The sequence below is a fragment of the Calidris pugnax genome, unplaced genomic scaffold, assembly GCF_001431845.1.
Source record: "Calidris pugnax isolate Ruff unplaced genomic scaffold, ASM143184v1 scaffold24, whole genome shotgun sequence".
In the NCBI taxonomy this organism is placed as follows: Eukaryota; Metazoa; Chordata; class Aves; order Charadriiformes; family Scolopacidae; genus Calidris; species Calidris pugnax.
Genome location: NW_015090922.1, coordinates 40004840 through 40025800, shown reverse-complemented (window position 1 = coordinate 40025800; position 20961 = coordinate 40004840). Strand labels below are relative to the sequence as shown.

The 20961-nt window shown below is 37.9% G+C and overlaps 1 protein-coding gene across 4 annotated transcripts in view; it reads right to left on the bottom strand.

Moving 5' to 3' along the window:
* Positions 1 to 20961, bottom strand: part of ZDHHC14 (zinc finger, DHHC-type containing 14) — a 125615-nt gene that overhangs the window by 11282 nt on the left and 93372 nt on the right. For all 4 annotated transcript variants that reach the window (XM_014950748.1, XM_014950750.1, XM_014950749.1 and 1 more), the window contains exons 4-7: positions 14043 to 14180; positions 9970 to 10018; positions 4738 to 4840; positions 2849 to 2958 (exon numbers count right to left, since the gene is read on the bottom strand). In XM_014950748.1, coding sequence (XP_014806234.1) covers positions 2849 to 2958; positions 4738 to 4840; positions 9970 to 10018; positions 14043 to 14180 — 400 coding nt within the window. The remainder of the gene's footprint in view (positions 1 to 2848; positions 2959 to 4737; positions 4841 to 9969; positions 10019 to 14042; positions 14181 to 20961) is intronic.

Here is a 20961-nt window from a genome sequence, read left to right as displayed (position 1 = left end):
TTTTGTTTTGGTTTTTTTTTTTTTTTTTTTAAATTATATGTAGCTATTAATGATAGTTCCACATATTTTTAAGCATGGGCAAAAATGTTTGTTTTTTTTTTCCTACATACCTGAATAATGTTACTTCCCATCTGGAAAACTACAAATTCTACCACAGGATATAAAATTTTATCTGCAGGGTTTATAGTTTCTGTTACTAACACAAAATGACAGGAATGCCTTAAAACACCCGAGAGATCAAGCCAGCACAGAACTGGTTTTATTTGCTGATTTCTGGGACCTCTAAATTCGCTAAGGGTCAAGATTCAATTTTTAAACATAAGAACAGGCTGCTTGGAAAAATGAAGGCGTTTCCCCTCTCAAAAGTCAATGAGGTTTCCACCACTCAGAGACCAGTTTAAGCTCTCTCCATGAAGTTCTGCAGAGCAGGTTTTTATGTACCTTCAGAACACTTAGAAATCCACCTGAGATTACAAACTGCCATGGGAGAGCACTCCTTCAAAAATCAGATGCTTTAAAATAGGTGTATGATTTATTCTATCAGAACAATAGTTAGACCTAAGCTTACAGCTATGGATCAAATTACTGGAAAGTTACTGGAAAGTTACTGTTGAGGTCATGTAAAATGCATTCTGAATTTTGTAGCATCGGTTTGAAAATGAGAATCATCATCTATAACAGAAGGGAGAAATATTTGGATTATTTACAGATCCTCTCTTAATCTGCATTCCACTCTCAGAGGCACTTGAACATTTTGAATTTTCAGCTGTCATTTCTGCTAAACCACTTTACCAGAATTCAAGGAAAGAGATTAATATCTAGTGACTTGGGACAGAGCCGAGATTAAAAGTTTAGAAAAAAGTAAGGTTATAATTTACATTTTACAGTCAGTACATTTTTACTATTGGTCACAAAATATCTCTCTGTAGAAACTCTACATATACTTTGGCATCTAAATAAGTTATGTCGCTATGTGGAATTTAGGAAAAAGAGCAAACTCTGTTGACACACAGAAGCCAATGTTATTCTGGTCTATTGTGTGCTGCTACTTTTATCAGCCTAAACTGCTATTTCAAATACTGAGAAACAGAATCACCATGGTTGGAAGGGACCTCTGAGATCACCAAGTCTAACCTCAAAAAAACCCCAACAAATAAACAAACCAAACCCACCAAAAAAAACCCCTAAACCCACCAAAAAAAAACCCCAAAACAACAAAACAAAAACCACAACACCCCACCACATCACACCCACTCACAAACCCTTAATCTTGGGCACTAGAGCATGCCCTGAAGAGCCATGTCTACACGTTTCTTAAATACCTGCAGGGAAGGCGACTCCACCACCTCCCTGGGCAGGCTGTTCCAGCTCCTGACCACTCTCTCAGTAAAGTAATTCTTCTTAATATCTAATCTAAACCTCCCCTGCCACAACTTCAGACCATTTCCCCTGGTCCTGTCATTATTCCCTTGGGAGAAGAGGCCAACACCCACCTCTCTACAACCTCCTTTCAGGTAGCTGTAGAGGGCAATGAGGTCCCCCCTCAGCCTCCTCTTCTTCAGACTAAACATGCCCAGTTCCCTCAGCTTCTCCTCATATGACTTTATGTACTTTTAATTATGTATTTAAAAGAACTTTATGTACTTTTAATAAAGATTTCCATTTGGAGACAAACAAAAGAGTCTGAAGCATAGCACTGAGTTTTTATATGAAATATTTTCATGAAAAGCAAAATGGCAGAATTAAAGGGTTGGTTTCAGGCACCATGCAGATAGGCAGGGAGCAGAAACAGGGTTACTCTTTCCCACCACAGGGATAACAGTGTTAACCCCAGCATGTGGAAATCTTAACTCAGTTGTCTCCTCCTTCGGAAAAGATGTTGGTCTCTCCTGTTGACCTTTTGCTGCTCATAGAAGAACCACTGTGGATATTCATAATAGCAAAGGCAGATATCCCACTTCCAATGAAACACCTGGAAAACAACTGGCCTATACTTTCTTTCTTCTCAACAGCTCTGGTTCATTACTCCGTAATTCCAGATAAAGCAAAACAGCTTCAACCAATGAGTGCACCACAAAAATAACGCGCAAGATGTCAGCCACTTTCTACAAAGGAACTGGGTCTCTATTGTACATATAGTACGTGAAATACATAAACATGGAGCACTGGAAAAAGAAGAGAATTATGTCTTTCCTGCTCCAGTTTTATTTCTCTAGTCTCAGCTCTGTCTTACATTTTGTTCAAGCTGTAAAGCCATTGCAACCTTGAATATACAAATATTTTGGATTTCAAAAGTGAAAATGTATGCATCAAAAATTAATCCATTAAGCTTTCTCTGGAATTGTTTTGGTGTAAGACCTCCAAATTCAGTTTAATGTATATATGTTAACAGTATAAATAAAGAAAAAATACTGTTCATTTAAATTAAACAGTCCAGAGTGAAAAGACAAAAATGAACCATTATCAAACTAGTTGTAGAATTCAGGTTCCTAAACTTTCCTAAACTCTTGTCACATCTCTTAGGTATGTAAGAGTTAACACAATAGCTAACTACTAGGAATTTTTTATTGCTAGAAGATATTAACTGCAGTGGCAAAGGTTCAAACAACAGATAAACAAGTCTATTTTCATTTCAGATGTCAACCTTAAATATATTTTACAGGATCGGATCACTAACTTAGTTTAACCACAATTTCCCAACTTATCTCTTTACTGCTGAAGAAAAACTTAATTAAAGCTTGTAATGGACAGTAAAACAAAGTTTGCTTCTCAAGCAATCAGAAAGAACATTTTTTCATCAATAATCACATGGCTTGATGTATACTAACAATATTTTTGATACTCTTACCTTGGAGAGAGGGGCCCACAGAGTGCAGCACAGCAATTTGTGAAGATGTTGCCATAACTGTATGGATTATAGTTCTCTTTACCTCTTTTATTTGACCACGATCCTTTAATCTGAAGAGATATGAACAAAATGCATCACATATAATACAATACAGAAAATGGCTGAGATAAATCCAGGGTTACCAAAGCAGCAATATACTACATCAGAGACAGACTAAAGAAAACCTATGATTCCAACTTTTCAAACAGTTTAAAGCTTTGGGCTGTTGTGAAAGGCTGAACCCTAAAACCTTACAAGCACAGTAGGAATTTCAGCATCTAAACATAATAGTCTAATTTGATAAATATTATGGTATGTCCTACAGAAGAGGTTCAATTGCAACATACCAATAAAGGCAGTAACAGAACAGAACTTCTCCATGCCCTTGGGTAAGTTCTCAAACTGTGCCACACCACCCAACATTACCTTCCCTCATGCCCACAAACAGCTCTAAAATATTATGAAGCAAGAGCAGTTATTACTACCTTTTAGCCCATATTATGTTTCTTTTAGCCAGTCTTGCTTTTCTGCTTGTGAGATGCTTGAGATCCTGAGTAAAATGTCTTACTGTATTCAACTGGAAAAGTACGCTTTAAATGAAATTACCAAACAGTTAAATTGAAATTCGGATGTGTTATGCTGCTGCAGTTCCCTGCTATCTGACTTTCAACAATCCAGACGAGACCTTTATTTGATGGGTGGAAACATGCTGGGTCCATCTAGAGAGGCAATGTTGGCCTAAATCTAGTAACTAAGGAATACCAGAGTATCCCATCTTTCTTACTAATGAGGTAGATTCAAAGTCAGGCTACTTGCTTGGATACTTGATGCTGAGGCATAATTCTTTCTGAGCCTGCTTGATAAGTTTTTTTTTGGTTGATTGGTATTTATTGTAAAATTTATAGTTTTAATCATGATCTTAAACAATAACAAAACATGTCTGACAGTCCCAAAGATGCTACTTTTACATTTGCTAGATACCTATGGAAAAAAGGCAAAACAAATGACAATAAAATAATTTTAAACTTGCAGTAATTTGTTAGATTAATTGCTAAATTCCAACAAGCTTTCTATATAATTAGCTACCTGGCTATTTTTACTTTCTCCTTTCATTCATTTTGTATTTCTGCTTTTAGTCTGGGGAGGACACAAGAAGCTTCCACATACAGTTTAACATAATTTCACACCAAAACAATGGAACCCTATGTGCAAAATAGGGTAACAGTAGAAATTAGAAAGTTGACCTTTAATTTAATGACATATTCCTTGCTAGAGGTTTTGAACCTCAAAGCAAAATAGGGTAACAGTAGAAATTAGAAAGTTGACCTTTAATTTAATGACATAGTCCTTGCTAAGGTTTTGAAGCTCAAGCTGGCAAAGAAATTTCAAAGGAAAAATAAAATAAAGGATGAAAATTTTGTTTTGAGAATTCAATATACTTTGCAATTTTTATAGCAAGCAATTTTTCAGTCAAAGAATATTTAGGACTCTCAGTGAAAAAGAGATACCGAAAACTATTTAGTAATTTCCTGCTGTATAAAGTATTATTGTTTCTTTGTTTCCTCTCTTCTTTATTTTCCTATTACAAGATACAGGTCCTGTGGGTGTAAATGCTAATGGACACATCTTCAACCTACACACATCTTCAAACTACAACATATATAAGTCTATTTATATTTTGAATCAAGGCTGACCGGGTTATTTCCTTCTTTCCTGATGAGGTATTCACAAAATTATGCAGGCAGGTATGACTCCTCCAAGAATAACAGAGAAAACCTGCATGCAATTAGAATTAATCATCTCCTCCTCCTATTCAGAAACATGCATGTATAAATATACTATGAACTTACATCTTCATTTGTTGTTTGATTGGAGCTGATCAAATACGTGTGAAAACCTGAGAGGCCAACAATGGACCATACTGAGAAAAAACACACCACAGCTTCCAGCACAGTAATTGAAAGTCAAGGAAACATATGTAAATGGAATAAAAAAGTACTATATCCAATAACAAGCAGTTACAATCACAAAATTCAGGGTAGTCAACTTATAGTCCACAAGTCCCTTGAGATCTCTGGAGTACTTCAAAGGGGTCAGCAAAAATTAAACTGAGAAAAGCAAGCACATTAGCAGTGAATCACAAAATTCAGGGTAGTCAACTTATAGTCCACAAGTCCCTTGAGATCTCTGGAGTACTTCAAAGGGGTCAGCAAAAATTAAACTGAGAAAAGCAAGCACATTAGCAGTGGGCATTAGTGTACAGGCCACGGAATGTCATCTACACCAGCAAATATTTGAGGGCCTGCAGGTTGAAAAAGACCAGAAACTACTGAAGAGTGGTTCTGATCTTAATTGATGACATTCAAAAACCATCAAAAACTTGGTTTGGTGCAGCCACAAGTCATTCTGCCGGCATCTGCCGAGCCCAAGCAGAGCACCCTCCCTCGAGCCTCACCTTGAATATCTCCAGGGATGGGGCCTCAACCACCTCCCTGGGCAACCTGTTCCAGTGCTCCACCACCCTCACAGTAAAGAACCCTCTCCTAATCTCCAATCTAAATCTGTTCTTAATTGATGACATTCAAAAACCGTCAAAAACTTGGTTTGGTGCAGCCACAAGTCATTCTGCCAGCATTTGTCGAGCCTAAGCAGAGCACCCTCCCTGTAAAACACCCTTAGCAGTCTGCATCCATACAACAGACCACCAGTATGGGGGGCAACATACAGGGACTGGCACCCGAGGGACACACACGTGAGCTCGTGGGGTGCTTTCTCACCTGTGTGTTGTAGGGAGCAGCACGGGTACACCAAAAACTTGGTTTGGTGCAGCCACAAGTCATTCTGCCAGCATTTGTCGAGCCTGGGAGCAGCACGGGTACACGGGCAGCAAGAGCACCCACACCTCCAAGAGGGCAGCCAAGGGGTGCACGTGCATGTGTGCACCACTAAGCAGAGCACCCTCCCTGTAAAACACCCTTAGCAGTCTGCATCCAGGCAGCAGACCACCAGTATGGGGGGTGACATACAGGGACTGACACCCAAGGGACACACATGTGAGCTCATGGGGTGCTTTCTCACCTGCGTGTTGTAGGGAGCAGCACGGGTACATGGGCAGCAAGAGCACCCACACCTCCAAGAGGGCAACGAAGGAGTGCATGTGCATGTGTGCACCACCAGAACTTTTGGGGGTTGAGTTACAGAAGGCTGTAGGTGTTTATTAACATTCCTTAAGCAAACTTTTGGGGGTTGAGTTACAGAAGGCTGTTTAGACATTTGTAGGTGTTTATTAACATTCCTTAAGCGTCTAATACAGCCATTTATCTTTTCTGTTACCAATATTGACCCTGAATATATAATTATCCAGCAATCAGTGATCATTAACGTGTGTCATTAATCATCATGGTGTCATTAATCATGAGTGTCATTAATGAATCAATAAACAGCTTCAATCCTGATTTGGTTTGAACTACTTGAACTGAGTGGTTTCGCACTGCAAGACCAACCTTTATCTTTTCTAACTTCCCCCAGTTGGAACAATAGATGAGAAGCACAGAATTACACTCCTCAGTGTAGTATGAAAGGTAAAACCCAGCAAAATTGTGTTGTCTGTTATTTTTAAGCTTGCACCTTTCACTCATTTTCTTTTTTCACATTGCAAACTAGCTGTGTTTTCACTCCTTATAAACTGCATATCCCAAATGCCATAAAGAAGTAACCAGACTTTAAGAAGTGAGATTGTTATACCAGGAAAGGCAGTTAACAACCCGTGTTGCAGACCTACAACAGTTCATATCATTCCTTTAACTCTAAAGGAGTCATCATCTCAGCAATAAGACAATGAAGGTGCTTCTAAACTTTATATAGCCAAGCATAAAGACCATCTTTCTAGAGAAGGCTTCCTGCCATTGTTTTTTATTTATATACATTTTTATTTATACAGAATAGCCATGAACTCAGACTGTATCTGCTTCAAGACTGTTATTTTCCACAACACTTCAATAGTAAATTTTTTTTGGGGAACATGAATCAACAGCAGAAAAAGCTTTGGTTCCTAGAAAAACAGATATAATAAATCAGTAGGAACAAGACAATGGGAAAAGAATAAGATAAAAATAATCTGTATATTAACCATATGCCAACCTTTAGTGAAGTCAGTTTCCAAGACAACATAACTCAAAATATGCCAGAACAAGGACACAGCCTTAAAACATACCAAAACATCCTTATCGCTGAACCTATTAATAGAAGAGAAATATGACAGCTCCTTACCATTATACAGACACAGACTGGAAAATGCATGGATGGACTTTAGTATTTGTGATAAATAATACTAATATTAGTTAACAGTGAAGGGTCTTGTATTGCAAGTCTGCACTCACTTAACGAATTGGGAAATACCTAAATTGTCTGTGTAACTTCCCCTAGAACCTACTTCACCCAGAAGGGTTTAAAAGTCCAGCAGGATGACCCAAGTGCGTTGCTGAGCAGCACCTTCCCTACTCTTTCCCTCTCATCTCCTCCTCGAACTCTGTGGAGTCCAACCAACCCAAAGGAGGAACTGGGTCTCAGCTGCCTGTGCAACAGGCACAGCTAAAACAAGGAAGCAGACTGTTGTCAGCAGAGGGTTCAGAAAGGCATAAAAGAAGGAAACAGCCCCAAAACATTACACACCGTACAAGGGCACCCAACTGGGCTTTGAGAAGGAAGAGATCATAAGGAAGGCTGTAGATGAGCACTGCTGGGTAGAATCTACACACCAAAGAACCATCAGGTCAGAAAAGGGGAACCCAAAAAGGAGAAGGGCTCCCTGAAACCTCATCAGATGACTGAGCACACCACCAACAGGACGTTCCTCACCATGATTACACTCAAGAGTGTCCTGAAAAGTGAGTTTCTCCCTTCACAAGGCAATCCCTACTGACAAAAAAAGGGAATTCCTTTTAGTTCAAAACCTCTTTCAGTTCCTCACTGAAAGGGACCTCCTTCAGTTCCCCACAAGAAGATCCAAAAGATCTCTAGAACAGCTGGGGCTGTTTATGCTAGATTAACAAGGCTCCACGAATTAAACATAAGTCCCTTAATTTAAAACCAAACGCACAAAAAATATATTCTATTCAATATAAAGTATAACTTAGTAGCATAAAATGATATAGCACTCCTGTGGTTTCTCTCACAGCTTCGTTAGCAAGATAGAAATGGCAATGTTCTTTGGGCCTGAATTGACTGGCTTGCTCCAAAGCAGCATTCCCAATACTATTTGGGCAACTTAATTTTTTACTGTTAGGAATTGTAGCCAAGCTATTAAATTGTCCAACATATCACTATCAAACCAGGCCATTTCTAGCAGATACGCTACTGAGCCTTTCAAAGTAGCACATCTCCAAATACAAATTATGAATAAGCAGCCCATTGTTCCCGTACAAGGATCCTCAATTGCATAATCAATTACCTTTTGATTTAAAGACAATTGAAAGCTACTCTCAGTTTGAAAATAATTTGAACGAATCATCTGTTGTATTAAGCGATTACAATTGTTTTAATTGGAAGCTACTGTTGTGCTATTTGGAACAGTTTGTGCTTTGTAAAATTAATTATACAAAAAAAAAAATCAGAACAGTGGTTTTGTTTAAAAAGGGAGTTAACAGCTCAGTGATTCTACCTGATAAACACATACACACACACAAAAAAAAATAAATGTATCTGCGGAACTTGGAGAATTTGACACTTGGAAAAACTAGCTGGAAAGACAGGTCTGTCTTTATGCAGAACTAGAAATGACAAAGTAAGAGTTCTTTCTTCCTACTCTTCTGTGGAAAAGAGCAAACCTTGTGAGGCACAACAGACAAAAGACTTTTCCTCGGCCAAAGTATGGGAAAGAATTCTTTTTATAGTACCTTTGTGGTGAGAGGTGCAAACTGCTTATTCAGACACAAACCATTCAATACATATACATAAGGAGCAGGAAGCTTACAGTCTGTACAGAAATGTAAGGAAGAAACCAAACAGACGTTATGACAGCTTCTCATTTTTCCATTATTTTAGCTGCTTTCTGACAGAAGGAGCCTTTTTCATTCTCATTGAGTAGAAAATACACAGAAAGCTCCCATGAAGTGATAAAAAGAACATGGAGTGTTTGAAGAACAGAACCATAGAATGGTTTGGGCTGGAAGGGATCTTTAGGGATCATCTAGTTTAACCTCCCTGCCACGGACAGGGACATCTTTCACTAGACCAGGTCACTCACAGCCCCATCCAACCTGACCTTGAATTCCTCCAGAGACGGAGCATCCACAGCTTCTTGGGAAACCTGTTCCAGTGTCTCAACATCCTCATCATAAAAGCTTTCTTTGTTACAGCCAACCTAAATCTACCCTCTGTCACTTAAAACTGTTGCCCGTTGTCCTGTCACTACAGGCCCTGGTAAAAAAGTCTCTTCATGTCTTTTTTATGAGCCTCCTTTGTGTATTGAAAAAGCACAATGAGGTGTCCCCAGAGTCCTTCTCTTCTCCAGGCTGAACAGCAATAGCAGTTCCTGGGTATGCACTTGTATACTTTATGTAATTTAACAGAAGTTAATACTTGAAAATTACTTCTCTAAAACCAGTAAATCAACAAAAGAATACTTTCAGGAGTTGAACTCTTCAGGGACAGTTTATGGTTTCAGTTGTTCCACAATCTACTTTTTCTGTCCTGACAAGAATCAGCCATTTTGGTTACTTTCTGTGTAAAACCAGAAGAATTCTTGAATATTTTAAATGAAACCACAGTATGGGTACAGTCTGAAATATATTTATGAATTCCATCACAAATATTTGGAGCATATTTCTGTCACACATGGAAACTACAGACCTTTGTCAAGAGTATTACTCTGCAAAAGATGAAGAATAAAAACCACCCCAGGCTATGATCCCTTTCCTGCCTCCAACATGTGGCGAGAAATCCTATCATTCAGGAAGTGATGAAATCATTAACTGATAAAAATCCCAAATGCACATATCCAACAACAGCAAGAAAACAAACAAAACCACATCTCACATGTTATTTTGCAACAAGATCTACAATTTGTTTCAGTGAAAGGATATCTTGCAGGACTGTCCTTCAGGGCATTGAGGAACCCTGTTTGTTGAGAACCTGTAGAAACAGAACCCAAAATTACCAGCTGAGTAAGAAATCAGACCACTGGTTGTTTTCACCATAGTTAACACAATTAATATTTGAAGATCAACTGAATAATCATAGAACAGATTTACTAACGCGAATCTGAGAAAATGTTGCTCAGCAGCAACAACGTCAGAAAAAACCCTTGGGTAAGTTATCAGGTCTACCATCTGCGTGATATTTTCTCAGTCATACCAAATTGATGCATGCATACTTTCCCATGAACAAGATTTCTGATTATCCCTCTTCTTGTCAGACCTAATATGGAAGCAAAAAATTACAAGCTACTTTTTTTATTTTGAAATACTATGTTTCGAAGCAACTTTTTGACTTGGAAAATTTATTCTATAAACTCTGATTCTCAGCTTTCCCTCCTTTGTTCTGGAAACAGCCAAAGTTCTCTAGACTATAATCCTGCTCCTACTGCACCTGCAGAGAAGGTTTTTCTAGTAGGTGCTTGTTGCCTGTGGGCAAATAAGAGAATATCTGAAGAGAGTTCAAGAGCAGCATTATTCAATGAACTAGAGATGCAGAAGCATCCACTTGGGTTCCACAACCATGAGATATTAATCAAAAAAGGGTAATTTGACAATTTGCTGATTGCAACAATGAATCAGTTTGTAGAAAGTGACTCAATGTCACAGAGTTACCAGCACACAGTTGGTATTTAACTGTATAACTTAAATGATTTCAATGCATCAGGTTGAAAGCCTTTCCCACAAAAAAAAAATTCCCCTTAGCTAAATTCATCTGAAGATTTGTATAAAGAGAGAAGAATCTTGTCTTTAAAACAAAAAAGAAAAATACATATGTGTGTGTATATATTCTCTCTATATATATATTCTCTACATATATATTCTCTATATCTGCCTGATCAATTTTACTCTTTGCCATTAAAAAAGGGAAAGTTACTTACCTTCTATTTCTGAGCCTTTTCAGACTCTTACAACTGGTTCTTATCCTCAAAGGCACAAGACTAATGGAACTTTCCCTCCCCTTTTACTATTTTTAGGATCCTTAATGACAATGGCAGCAGGTAGGTGTGATCCTTATTCCCTACTGCTGGTCACACTACCCCAAGCAGTTCCCAATATATCAGAAGGAGAAAGATCCTCACTGTAACAAACAGCTGAAACACTGATGCCTCAAACAGAGCTGAGTAGCTGCAAAGACAGGCACTACTCCTGAACATGTGTTGAGTTTGGGGAGATGGAAAAAAAACTTGCAAGACAATACCTTTAACGTATCTGATTCACAAATTCATTTTATCATCTTCAACAATATTATGTGCACGTGTTCTTAACCCTGGAAAGGCTGAATTTCCAACAAATGCCTCCGAAGGCCAAAGAAAACAAAAAGTTAAGATGTATCTCGTACCTTGTCACCACTTAGGCCCATCAAAAATTATAAAAATGCCAGCTTGCAAGTTGTATTAAAAAAATCATACAAATTTTAAAAATTTGTATAAATCAAGAGACATTTAAAAAAACCCCAAATCAGGTTTCCTATGTAATCAACAAGGTCAGAAAAGGAACTTCCCTATTAAGACGAATCAAAAAGGAATTTTTTTTCTCTTGTAATGTCAATGCCTACAAGATCCTAGAAGGGGACCGAGGGATATTTATAAGTGAATATTGTTAGAAGGCATTCAGTCTAACATTGGAAGTGTTTCTGAAGGTAATCCTGCTAGGATTGTCTTAGGAAAAGCTAAGAACAGGATTTGACTAAGTCAGCAGGACTTCCTCTAGAATCAAGAATTTTGCCAGGACTTCTGGCAACACGGATGAATGACTTTGAAACACTGCAGGGAGACCACAGTCCCAGGTCTGAAAACGGAGACTTTATTTAGACACGCTAACACAAAGCGGTCTATTCCCAGTGCAAAGGTTCAGATTAAGCAACTGAGAGTCCTGTTTACGGGTTTGCATCAGCTGAAGAACCGCAGGGCTGCAAAGCACAACAAAAGTGGTTGACCAGTAACTATCAGCAGGGTAGATAAGAGAACATCCAGAAGCTCAGTAGGCACAGAGACAGTGGAACGATTGATATGATAAAAAAATCTTATTTGTAAAGATCTCTTCCTTTTTTTTTGTTTTTGAACACAGTCAAGATTAGAGTAGATAAATTTGAAAGCTGGGTTTGAAACTCAAATGTAGCAAATAAACATTGAAGAACTAATCACAGTTCATACCTGCTTCCATTGCCTTTGAGGACCAACCAATCTTTAGAACTTAGGAGGTTTTTCCTGTCTCATCCAAGGCAGATAAACCTCCCTAGCAAGAATATTTTACAGCTGATATACTTAGACAATTCAGCATTTAACATTTACTAAACATTATCTGTAACACCTACACAATGCTAAAGTGCTTCTCAGGCACAAAGAGGCACAATTAATTTCTCTGATCTTTGTCTAGTTCATACTCAGAGTTTAGGTATGGACACTGTAAAGTTAAAAGCCACTGCATAAATCTACTTGACATACAGAACATGAAATACTGGCATAATATTGGTAATTCAGATGCTGAAAACTAAAGCAAAAAAGCATTATAGTCTTTATGAAATAAAGGTAGACTAGCTTGAAAAGTAGTTTTACATTGTTAGACTGGTAATGTTTTCAACTCCTAAATTCTAACAAAGTAAATTCTAACAAAGACAGAACAAACCCATGTCTAAGTAAACTTCAAGGATTTAAGTGTTAATGGAAAGTGTTCTCTTTCCAATAATTACTTTTCCCATTTAAAACAATATGTATATCTTTTCTTAGCTCTTTCAACCAGCATTAGAACTGCTGTATCTGGCAGTAAGAACCACCTGTCGATCCAGATTCCTTCAAAATTAACTGCCCCTTGTTCTAGCCTTTGTGCTAGATTTCTGAGCTATTAGGAGAGCCTCTCAGTGCTCTTATCCTTCTTTTGTGAAGCACAAATAAGAGCAGGAGTTCTCCTCCTTAAAATACAAGTTTTCCATGCTCAGTGTAAGCAATTTAGGAAACTGAGCACAATCTGGCATATTTTTCAGTAAAACGGTCTCTAAATGTTGCCATTATCAAGTTAGCTTTATAAATGTGTTATAAACTGACATTATTGCTTTTATCAAGTTTCCATTCTAATACAGAAGACAAAGAAATAAAAAGATCACATTTCCAAAATTACTAAAGAAATACTGTTCAAGAAAATATCCTATATAATTAGTGAAAAGATAGAATGTTTTTGAGCTATCTAGTGATTGTGGGTTAAAAAAAACCCCAAACATACAAAAGATCTGTAAAGACAAAGCTATATAACCTATCCATATCCACCATAAATTAAAACATCATCATCATATAGGAGCTAACAAAATTTGTTAGGTGTGTGGAAGAAAAAAAAAGACAGTACCCAAAAGAGTCTTGAAAATATCCTCCTCTAAACCAATCCAGAATACAAATAACAAACAATGTCAAACTCATGAATATTCAGTTTCCTATAGTTTATCTGATTCAATCCATTATGAATTGGTTGTTCTCAGAATGTCTATGCAAATGAAGCTAACTTGTGTTTAAAATAGGGTAGAGAAAGATGTAAAACTAAACAGGAAACAACAAAAAAGTGTAAAATAGCTCCAGTCTACTTCCTAATAATTTACCCGTTTATTTGGATGACAAGTGACCCATGCTTACAGTTAAAAAAGCACATAGAACTTCTTGGGGAAAATTATACTGTCTGTATATTAAGACATACAGACTGTGTGCTGCTTTTCCAAGAAATCATCCATAAAAGGAAAAAAAATTAAGAAAACTAACACTGTATTAATATAAAGCCAGCACTAGATCAATGACTACCATGATCAGGGTCTGCTAGAGACCAGAATGGGGCTCACTGGGGATTGTGAAGCTTCAGAGAAAAGGCAAGTAAATAAATAAATAAATAAATAAACCCTAAATGATCAAAAGATTAACTTAAAAATAAAAAACTCAAGGCAAATGGCTACATACGTAATCTGATTTCACCAGCATACTTACGAAGGATGACGTGGGTGATAACGAATGCAAATATAAAGACTGTCAGAAAGGACAGAGATAAAATAAACATATAAAAAAATCTGTAGTTTCTTTTCCCCACACAGTTGCCTACCCAGGGACAGTGGTGATCAAACCGTTCTGAAATGAGAGGCAGAAGAAAAAAAAATGGAAAACAATTAATAAAATGCTGTTTATTTGAAAAAAAGCTCTCCGAATACTATATTAAAACTCATGTTTTAACTGGCATTTGCAAATTAGCCATAGAGAAATTCTTATATAGAAAGGAAAAAATAGAAAAGAAAAAAAGGAGTATTTTAATGAAACTTTACAGCTTTTAAAGAAATCAAAGCATGTCTGAGGTGAGCTCCTGTTAAACTAACAGCATTATTATGATAGATTGTGCAGTCAGACCAATAAGCATGTACTTATCCACTGTCACATGGAGCTGTACCAACTTATTTTTTCAAAATAAGGGCTTTTTTCTTCCAGTGACTCTTCTACTCGAAAGTGGAGGTTTTGATGTTGCTCTATTTATCTCTGTCATGATCATACCTCTGACATATCTACTATCATCTCATCCCCCCATTATGGCATATGAAATATTTACAGTCTCCCTCTTCCTTTTATTGCTTCACTCAAAATATTCTCCATTCCAGACCACCCATTTTTCCACTGAGACTTTACACTGCCATAAAGAAACACTAAAAATAGCAAAACCATTCACATAAACTGTTTTCCAAATGTTAAAATTCAGACAGACTTGTAAAATTTGCTTATGCTTTTTTTTGGTTTTGGGGTTGGTTGGTTTGGTTTTTTTAAAATAATCTATTCGATCTGTAAACCACACGGTCCAAAAATTGGTAGATGTCATTGTGAATGCTCTGTTACCCTTTGCACTACAGGCTCCCTCTTCTTTTTACTACACCAAACTCTTTGCCTTTTATTTCCCCGAGAGATGAACTTGTTCATGAGACAGGAAAAGGCCAGGGTGGGTCAGAAACGAGTGTCCCCAACACGGAGGGGAATTCCCCAGCGCTGGAAAGCAGCTGAGGGAACAGTTTGCTCTGCTTCTGCCCAGGCAGCCTGGACTCCCCTCCCCATCCCAGTATGCCGGGAACTGGAAATAGAACCATTGTCAGGAAACAAACTGGCATTTCCTAACTTTGCTGTGGAGAGATTACACTGACAGAATTTAAATTTTTTTAATCATATCCAAGATCATAACATAAGACAGATGCTTTCATGATGACTCTCTCTCTCTTTCTCTGATCCTTGTCCAAATCCTGTTTTGTTTTCTGTGACTTTTATGCCTCCATTGACGTATGATATCAAACTATTTGTTAGTTCCACAGGAAAGGAGAGCTATAAATTTGAAGTCCTTAAGTGCTATGTTAAAAAGGCACATCTGTCCAAGCACACCGCATTATTTTAGCTATGGCTTTATGCTAAAGACCTACATTACAGGTTTTCCTTGAAGGTTCTATTTAGTATTATCTTTGTTTTAAAAAAAAAAAAAAAAAGTCAAGACATCATGCACAACAGATTTCTGAGTTCACTAGACTTTAGGGATTTTTTTAAATGGTTTTGCGTGACAGCTGTTTGGACCACATGTTTCTGCCATAAATCTGTTTCAAATTCCAACGCGGTTATTCAAGGTGAAGTTACTGGACTTTCTTAGGATAAGCCTTCAGAAATACTTCGATTTAATGAGTACTGCTAAGAATACCAAGAACTAAACACTCTGGTATCTAAAAAGGTAGGCGATGCTACCTTTATTAAGTGCAATACAGTTGTATTCCCAGAATAAGCTGACATTGCGTATGAACAGTGCTTATTTTTACATTTGTGCTTCTGAATGAGTCCTTATGTTCTGATAAACACTTTACTTCATTTAATGGGTAGAGGAGGAAACAATAACACAAAGAAAAATACAGTTGCTGAGCCCTTTCAAGAGCATAATACTAGGATACTTCTGTACCTTACTGCTTCTAGCCATGAAACAATATTTTGATATATGTAGTCATTTATTTGATAGATTCAGATAAATGCAGACAAACATAAAACCACACATATGCACACACCCACCCCCCATCTATAAATACACACACGCACACATATATGCCTTACTAAAGGCTGACTTTATATTTCTAACCTACTTGTCACTCCTCTCCAATTTCTGTCTTCAAACTTTCTTGGTAAACTGGAAGGCTCTGATTTCTCAATAAATATCTTACCAATCACTGCTAAGGCAAGAAACTACCTGAGATGTTTGTAAAGCAGAAATGGACAGAAAAGGCCGAATATGAAAAAAACCCCACAGTTACAGTGTAAAAACTGAACCAACAGTCATGAAAAAGGAGAATTATTAAAGGGTTTACACGAGTGTTATGAATGAATAAACTGGGCCTTATTTTTCTCAGTCATAAACTAGAAAAGGACGTGACATTTAGGCAAAGCAGTGTATTAAGTCATAAACTAGAAAAGGACGTGACATTTAGACTATACGCTGCAAAGCAAGGGATTATTCTACTCAGCAGAGCACAAATATGTAAATGCAAGTTAAAGATAATAGCCTTACAGCTTGTGAGCTGCTCTGCTCAGTTGTTAATGCAAGAGAAAACAGCCAACTCTGGCAAAACGAACAGACACATATTAAGGACTAACTTCTAATGCTGTTGAGAAATATAACCGCTCTTAAGTCTAGAGGTCCTTCTTATTCCTCCTTACAATACAACATGGCTTAATAAGCATTAATGAAGAAATAACACAGTATCTTAAGGTTCACCTCCAGCACTCCAGATGCCTGCAAACTGAGCAACCACGGATTTGGAAAAGGAAGCTCTGCCTGACACCTCCGCTCAGCTGGGACAACATTGGCAGCAAAATTCAGATTTACCTTCACCAAGAAATGAAAAACTACTGATGCTGAGAAAAACTGGGAATTCTGGCCCTCATAAACTTAAGATGTAGAGCAAATCTAAATACAACTGATTGTTATGAAGAGTAACAGACTGTTTAGAGGTGATGACTGCAGTTCCGGTTTAAATTTATAGGGAACAGTTAATGTGCTGCTATATTCCTTTGTGACAAGGTTAATGTAAAAATATTTGAGGCAAATTTAGAGATCAAAACACTGGCAATACAAATTCTTGTCTTGTGTCTTGGAACTCTCAGTGAGGGAGGAAGAAAGCTGCAAGGGCTGAAAAGTTTGCGTCTGGAAGCATCCCGGGGATATAGAAGTTGGGACAGGTCATGCTTCTGCACTCAATTCGAAGCAAAAGCAGCAAGGTGTTTGCCTTCAGGATGTGGTGTGACTTTACAGCCATACCTACCTAATCAAGAAAGACTGCTAAAGCAGGTGGCCCAGCTTTCCCCCATTTTAGCTGTCTCTTGCCTGTGTGTTTATGAGGCCTCTGTCCTTAGGCCAAGCCTGGCGTCCATTTTACCCTGTTGGGGAGCTGGTTGACAGAGCCAGATCAACTTAGAACGATGGTTATTTTTCTGTTGCCCAGGCCCCCAGAGCAGCTCATCACAGTATTGGAGCCTGTTTGGAATAGGCTGCCCAGGGAGGTGGTTGAGTCGCCATCCCTGAATGTGTTTAAGAGTCGTTTAGATGTGGTCTTGGGGGATATGGTGAAGGAGAGAACTTTGTAGAGTAGGGTTCACGGTTGAACTCGATGATCCCAAGTGTCTTTTCCAACCTGAATTATTCTATGATTAGACAAACACCAGAGCTGGCCCAAGAGAAGCAGTGAGAACACGCTGCCAGAGAAGGGGTGAAGTGACCCTTTCAGAAGCAGTGAGGTGTTAATTCAGCTCAGCTCTAACACCAACCTTACAACAGGCTAACGCTTATCGGGACTGCATGAGAAATACAGTTTTGATTAATTTTTCAGGGTCTGAGAACAAAAGCTGAAGCAAACAAAAAAGACTCAGAAAATGTGTTAAGTTTATAAAGTGAAGTATCAATGAAAGAGGAGATGGGTAAACCGAGACAAAAAATGCTGCTGTGAAGACCACAGAAAACCAAAGAGGTAAGAAACCTCAAGAGCTGTCAGTAAACCTGCAATGGTTAATTTATTCTACTAATCCTTCCCAAGCGATCAGTAACTTCAGATTTGGATAAAAGCTTCTGAGGATAGCCAGCACCCCCATAACCAAATCCAAAGGGTGAGACTTAACAACATAACATGCTGCCTTTCCTGACACTTCATCCCGCTTCCCTCCTTCGTTGTCTGAGCTGCTGATGAGTCAAGGTCAGTTCCCTGAACTGGCAGGAAAGAAAAAAAATGGAATGAGTAAAATTCAGTGAATTGGCTTGTTCATTGCTTAGTGAGAAAAAGTGACTTAGCAACGGCTGTCTCTTACCAAGGGCTGTGTGAACATGCACAAAGGAGAGAATCACACAAGTGGGGGGAAAGAAAAAAAAAAAAAAAAAAAAGAGGATGAAGTTCAGATACTGTCTCTTTGGAAGCAGCAAGCTCTCAGCATGACTCCATGGTCTCATTAACACTCACCTAATAACACATGCTAACTGGCTGACAGAAGAACACACAAGTTACATCATACTTTAGACATGTCTCTCAGCTTTTACCTTCCCTGAAACATTTACATTTGCAAACTTGCTTAAGAAACATGAACTGTTGGAGGCTTCAGGTGAAAACAAAACCAAGAATGTTTCCCATTTTAATTAGCAATGGCCTTTCCTTCAGAAACCACACCAAAGCATGTTCCTTACTGCTCACAACTGGAGAGCCAAATCTCTACTTTTCCACAGCACAGCATGTGGACTCTTTAAATCCTTAAATGTTCAGCTTCCATTTTTCAATCGCTACACTGCAGGAAACCACGTACAAAATGACCCTAATGCTTTCCTTCCTCTTTCAAAACATTTAATAAAAGCTTTATAATTTACAAGGAACAAAAAAGCATTTTTATATGGAACATTTGTAGGCCAGCTTGGCCTTTCAGTCTGCAGCTCTTCTCATCTCTTCTCACTGTGATCTCAGAAACATTTATTATTATTTATGAACTGCTTCCTTTTTCCCTTTGCTTGACTGGGTCACCGCACGCCAACACACATTTTCTAAAGCTTAATGTGAAGGCAGGTCTCAGAAAGACCAAAAAAAATTCTACAGGTGCAAAAATATCTAGGTCACATTACTAGCAGATTCCAATGAGCACAAGTGAGAATTCACTTGCTAATTCTGCCTTCCCATTCGAGTGAACTGTTGTAGGGCAAAGAAACAAACCTAAGGGCATTCACCAAATGTTATCACCTTTATTTAACACAGGCAAACATGTAGCCAGGGACTGGGAAGAGTCAACAGCCTGCTATTCAAAGCTTGCAGCAGCCAAAAAAAAAACAAAACCCAAACCAACACATTCCAGCTCAACCAACTGTGCCAGCATTACTCAAAATTACTTTTGATAGTAGCACTACAACAGAGGACTCCAAGGTCCATTGTCCTGGATGCACACTGCACAATTATGCAGAGATCCCAACACATCTGCACAGATTTGTCAGGATGACAATTACAGCTTTTTGTAGGACTATGATGTCATGATATGATCACATCTATTCAGGCCTCTAGACCTGATATTTTGTATGACAGATGGTACTTTCAGAATTTGATTGCTCTATAAATGTTTGGGAAAACAAATGACGTTTTTAAAAGTCCATATAAGGAATACTTCTATTGTTACAAAAAGCATTTATTTCCTCCTCATCTACGGAGAGTCATGTGCATATGCACAAAAGCCAATACAACCACGGCATTAAATCCTTTGCAGTCAGTCCAGAATGTTTGATAATTTAACATAATTAATAAAAAAAGTCTCGTATCTGATATTCATAGCATATTAAATCCTTATCCATATCCTATCCTTAGCTCAGATGTTCTGCTGCACTAACTTAAGTCATGACTCCAAAGAAAGTTGTTGATTTAATCATACTTCAAAAAAAACACTGATGGCACTTGCCATCAATTGGCAACAGCAATCAAATACATGGATCAATTTAACTTGCACAACATTCTCCTGTGTGTCAGTCATTCCTCTGACAACGCCTTTGTTGTTACTTTTGTGGAGTGAAATCAGAGTAGAAATTTATATGAAAAAAAGGGTGAATAACAAAAGAAGGATTAATTAGAAGTTACTTTTATATGCATGCTGATGTTATTTTAGAACATCTGTTATGGACAATGCACAATGGATCCTTTAAATAATCACCACTCTTCAGTATTTTTGTACCCTGATTCCAAAGCAAAACACCCCAAGAAAACCAAATGGCACAGAATGAGCTTTCTACCCTCAAGTTTACATTTGGGAAACACTCACCAAATGTTTATTCCAGGTTACTGTCTGGACACTACACTAATCTCTAGAAGGTGATGCAAACTGAAACAGCAATGTAACATTGGGAAAGATGGGCCTCTACTAATGAAATAAATTAATAATGTGCATGGATATCTACAACAAAAAGTCAACCCAAACACAAGGGCTACGGAACAAATATTTCACTCACAATTGTCTAAATACTGTCCCAGACAGCTAAACTATTTTGGTGAGGGTTTTCTAAAGAAAATCAGTACTAACTTCAATAGTGGCAGACTAATGTTATACAAAAAAAGAAAATAAATACACTTAATTTTGTTAATAAAAATAGCAATTGATTTCTTAGAAAACATCCAGCCATTGCCCTAGGATAGCTCATAGTAATTAAACTATATCGTCACATAGCTCACTTTGCTGCTACCTCCAATAATTAACGTGGAGTAATTAACAACAAATCCCTTTGACTACATGCACATTAATGGCGACATTTTCAAACGCAGCTGAAGCAGCAGCAGTTTAGAATGACTGTTCTTTGGCAGGTAGGAAGAGAGCACAGCGAAGGACCTCTCTGCTTAACAGTCTC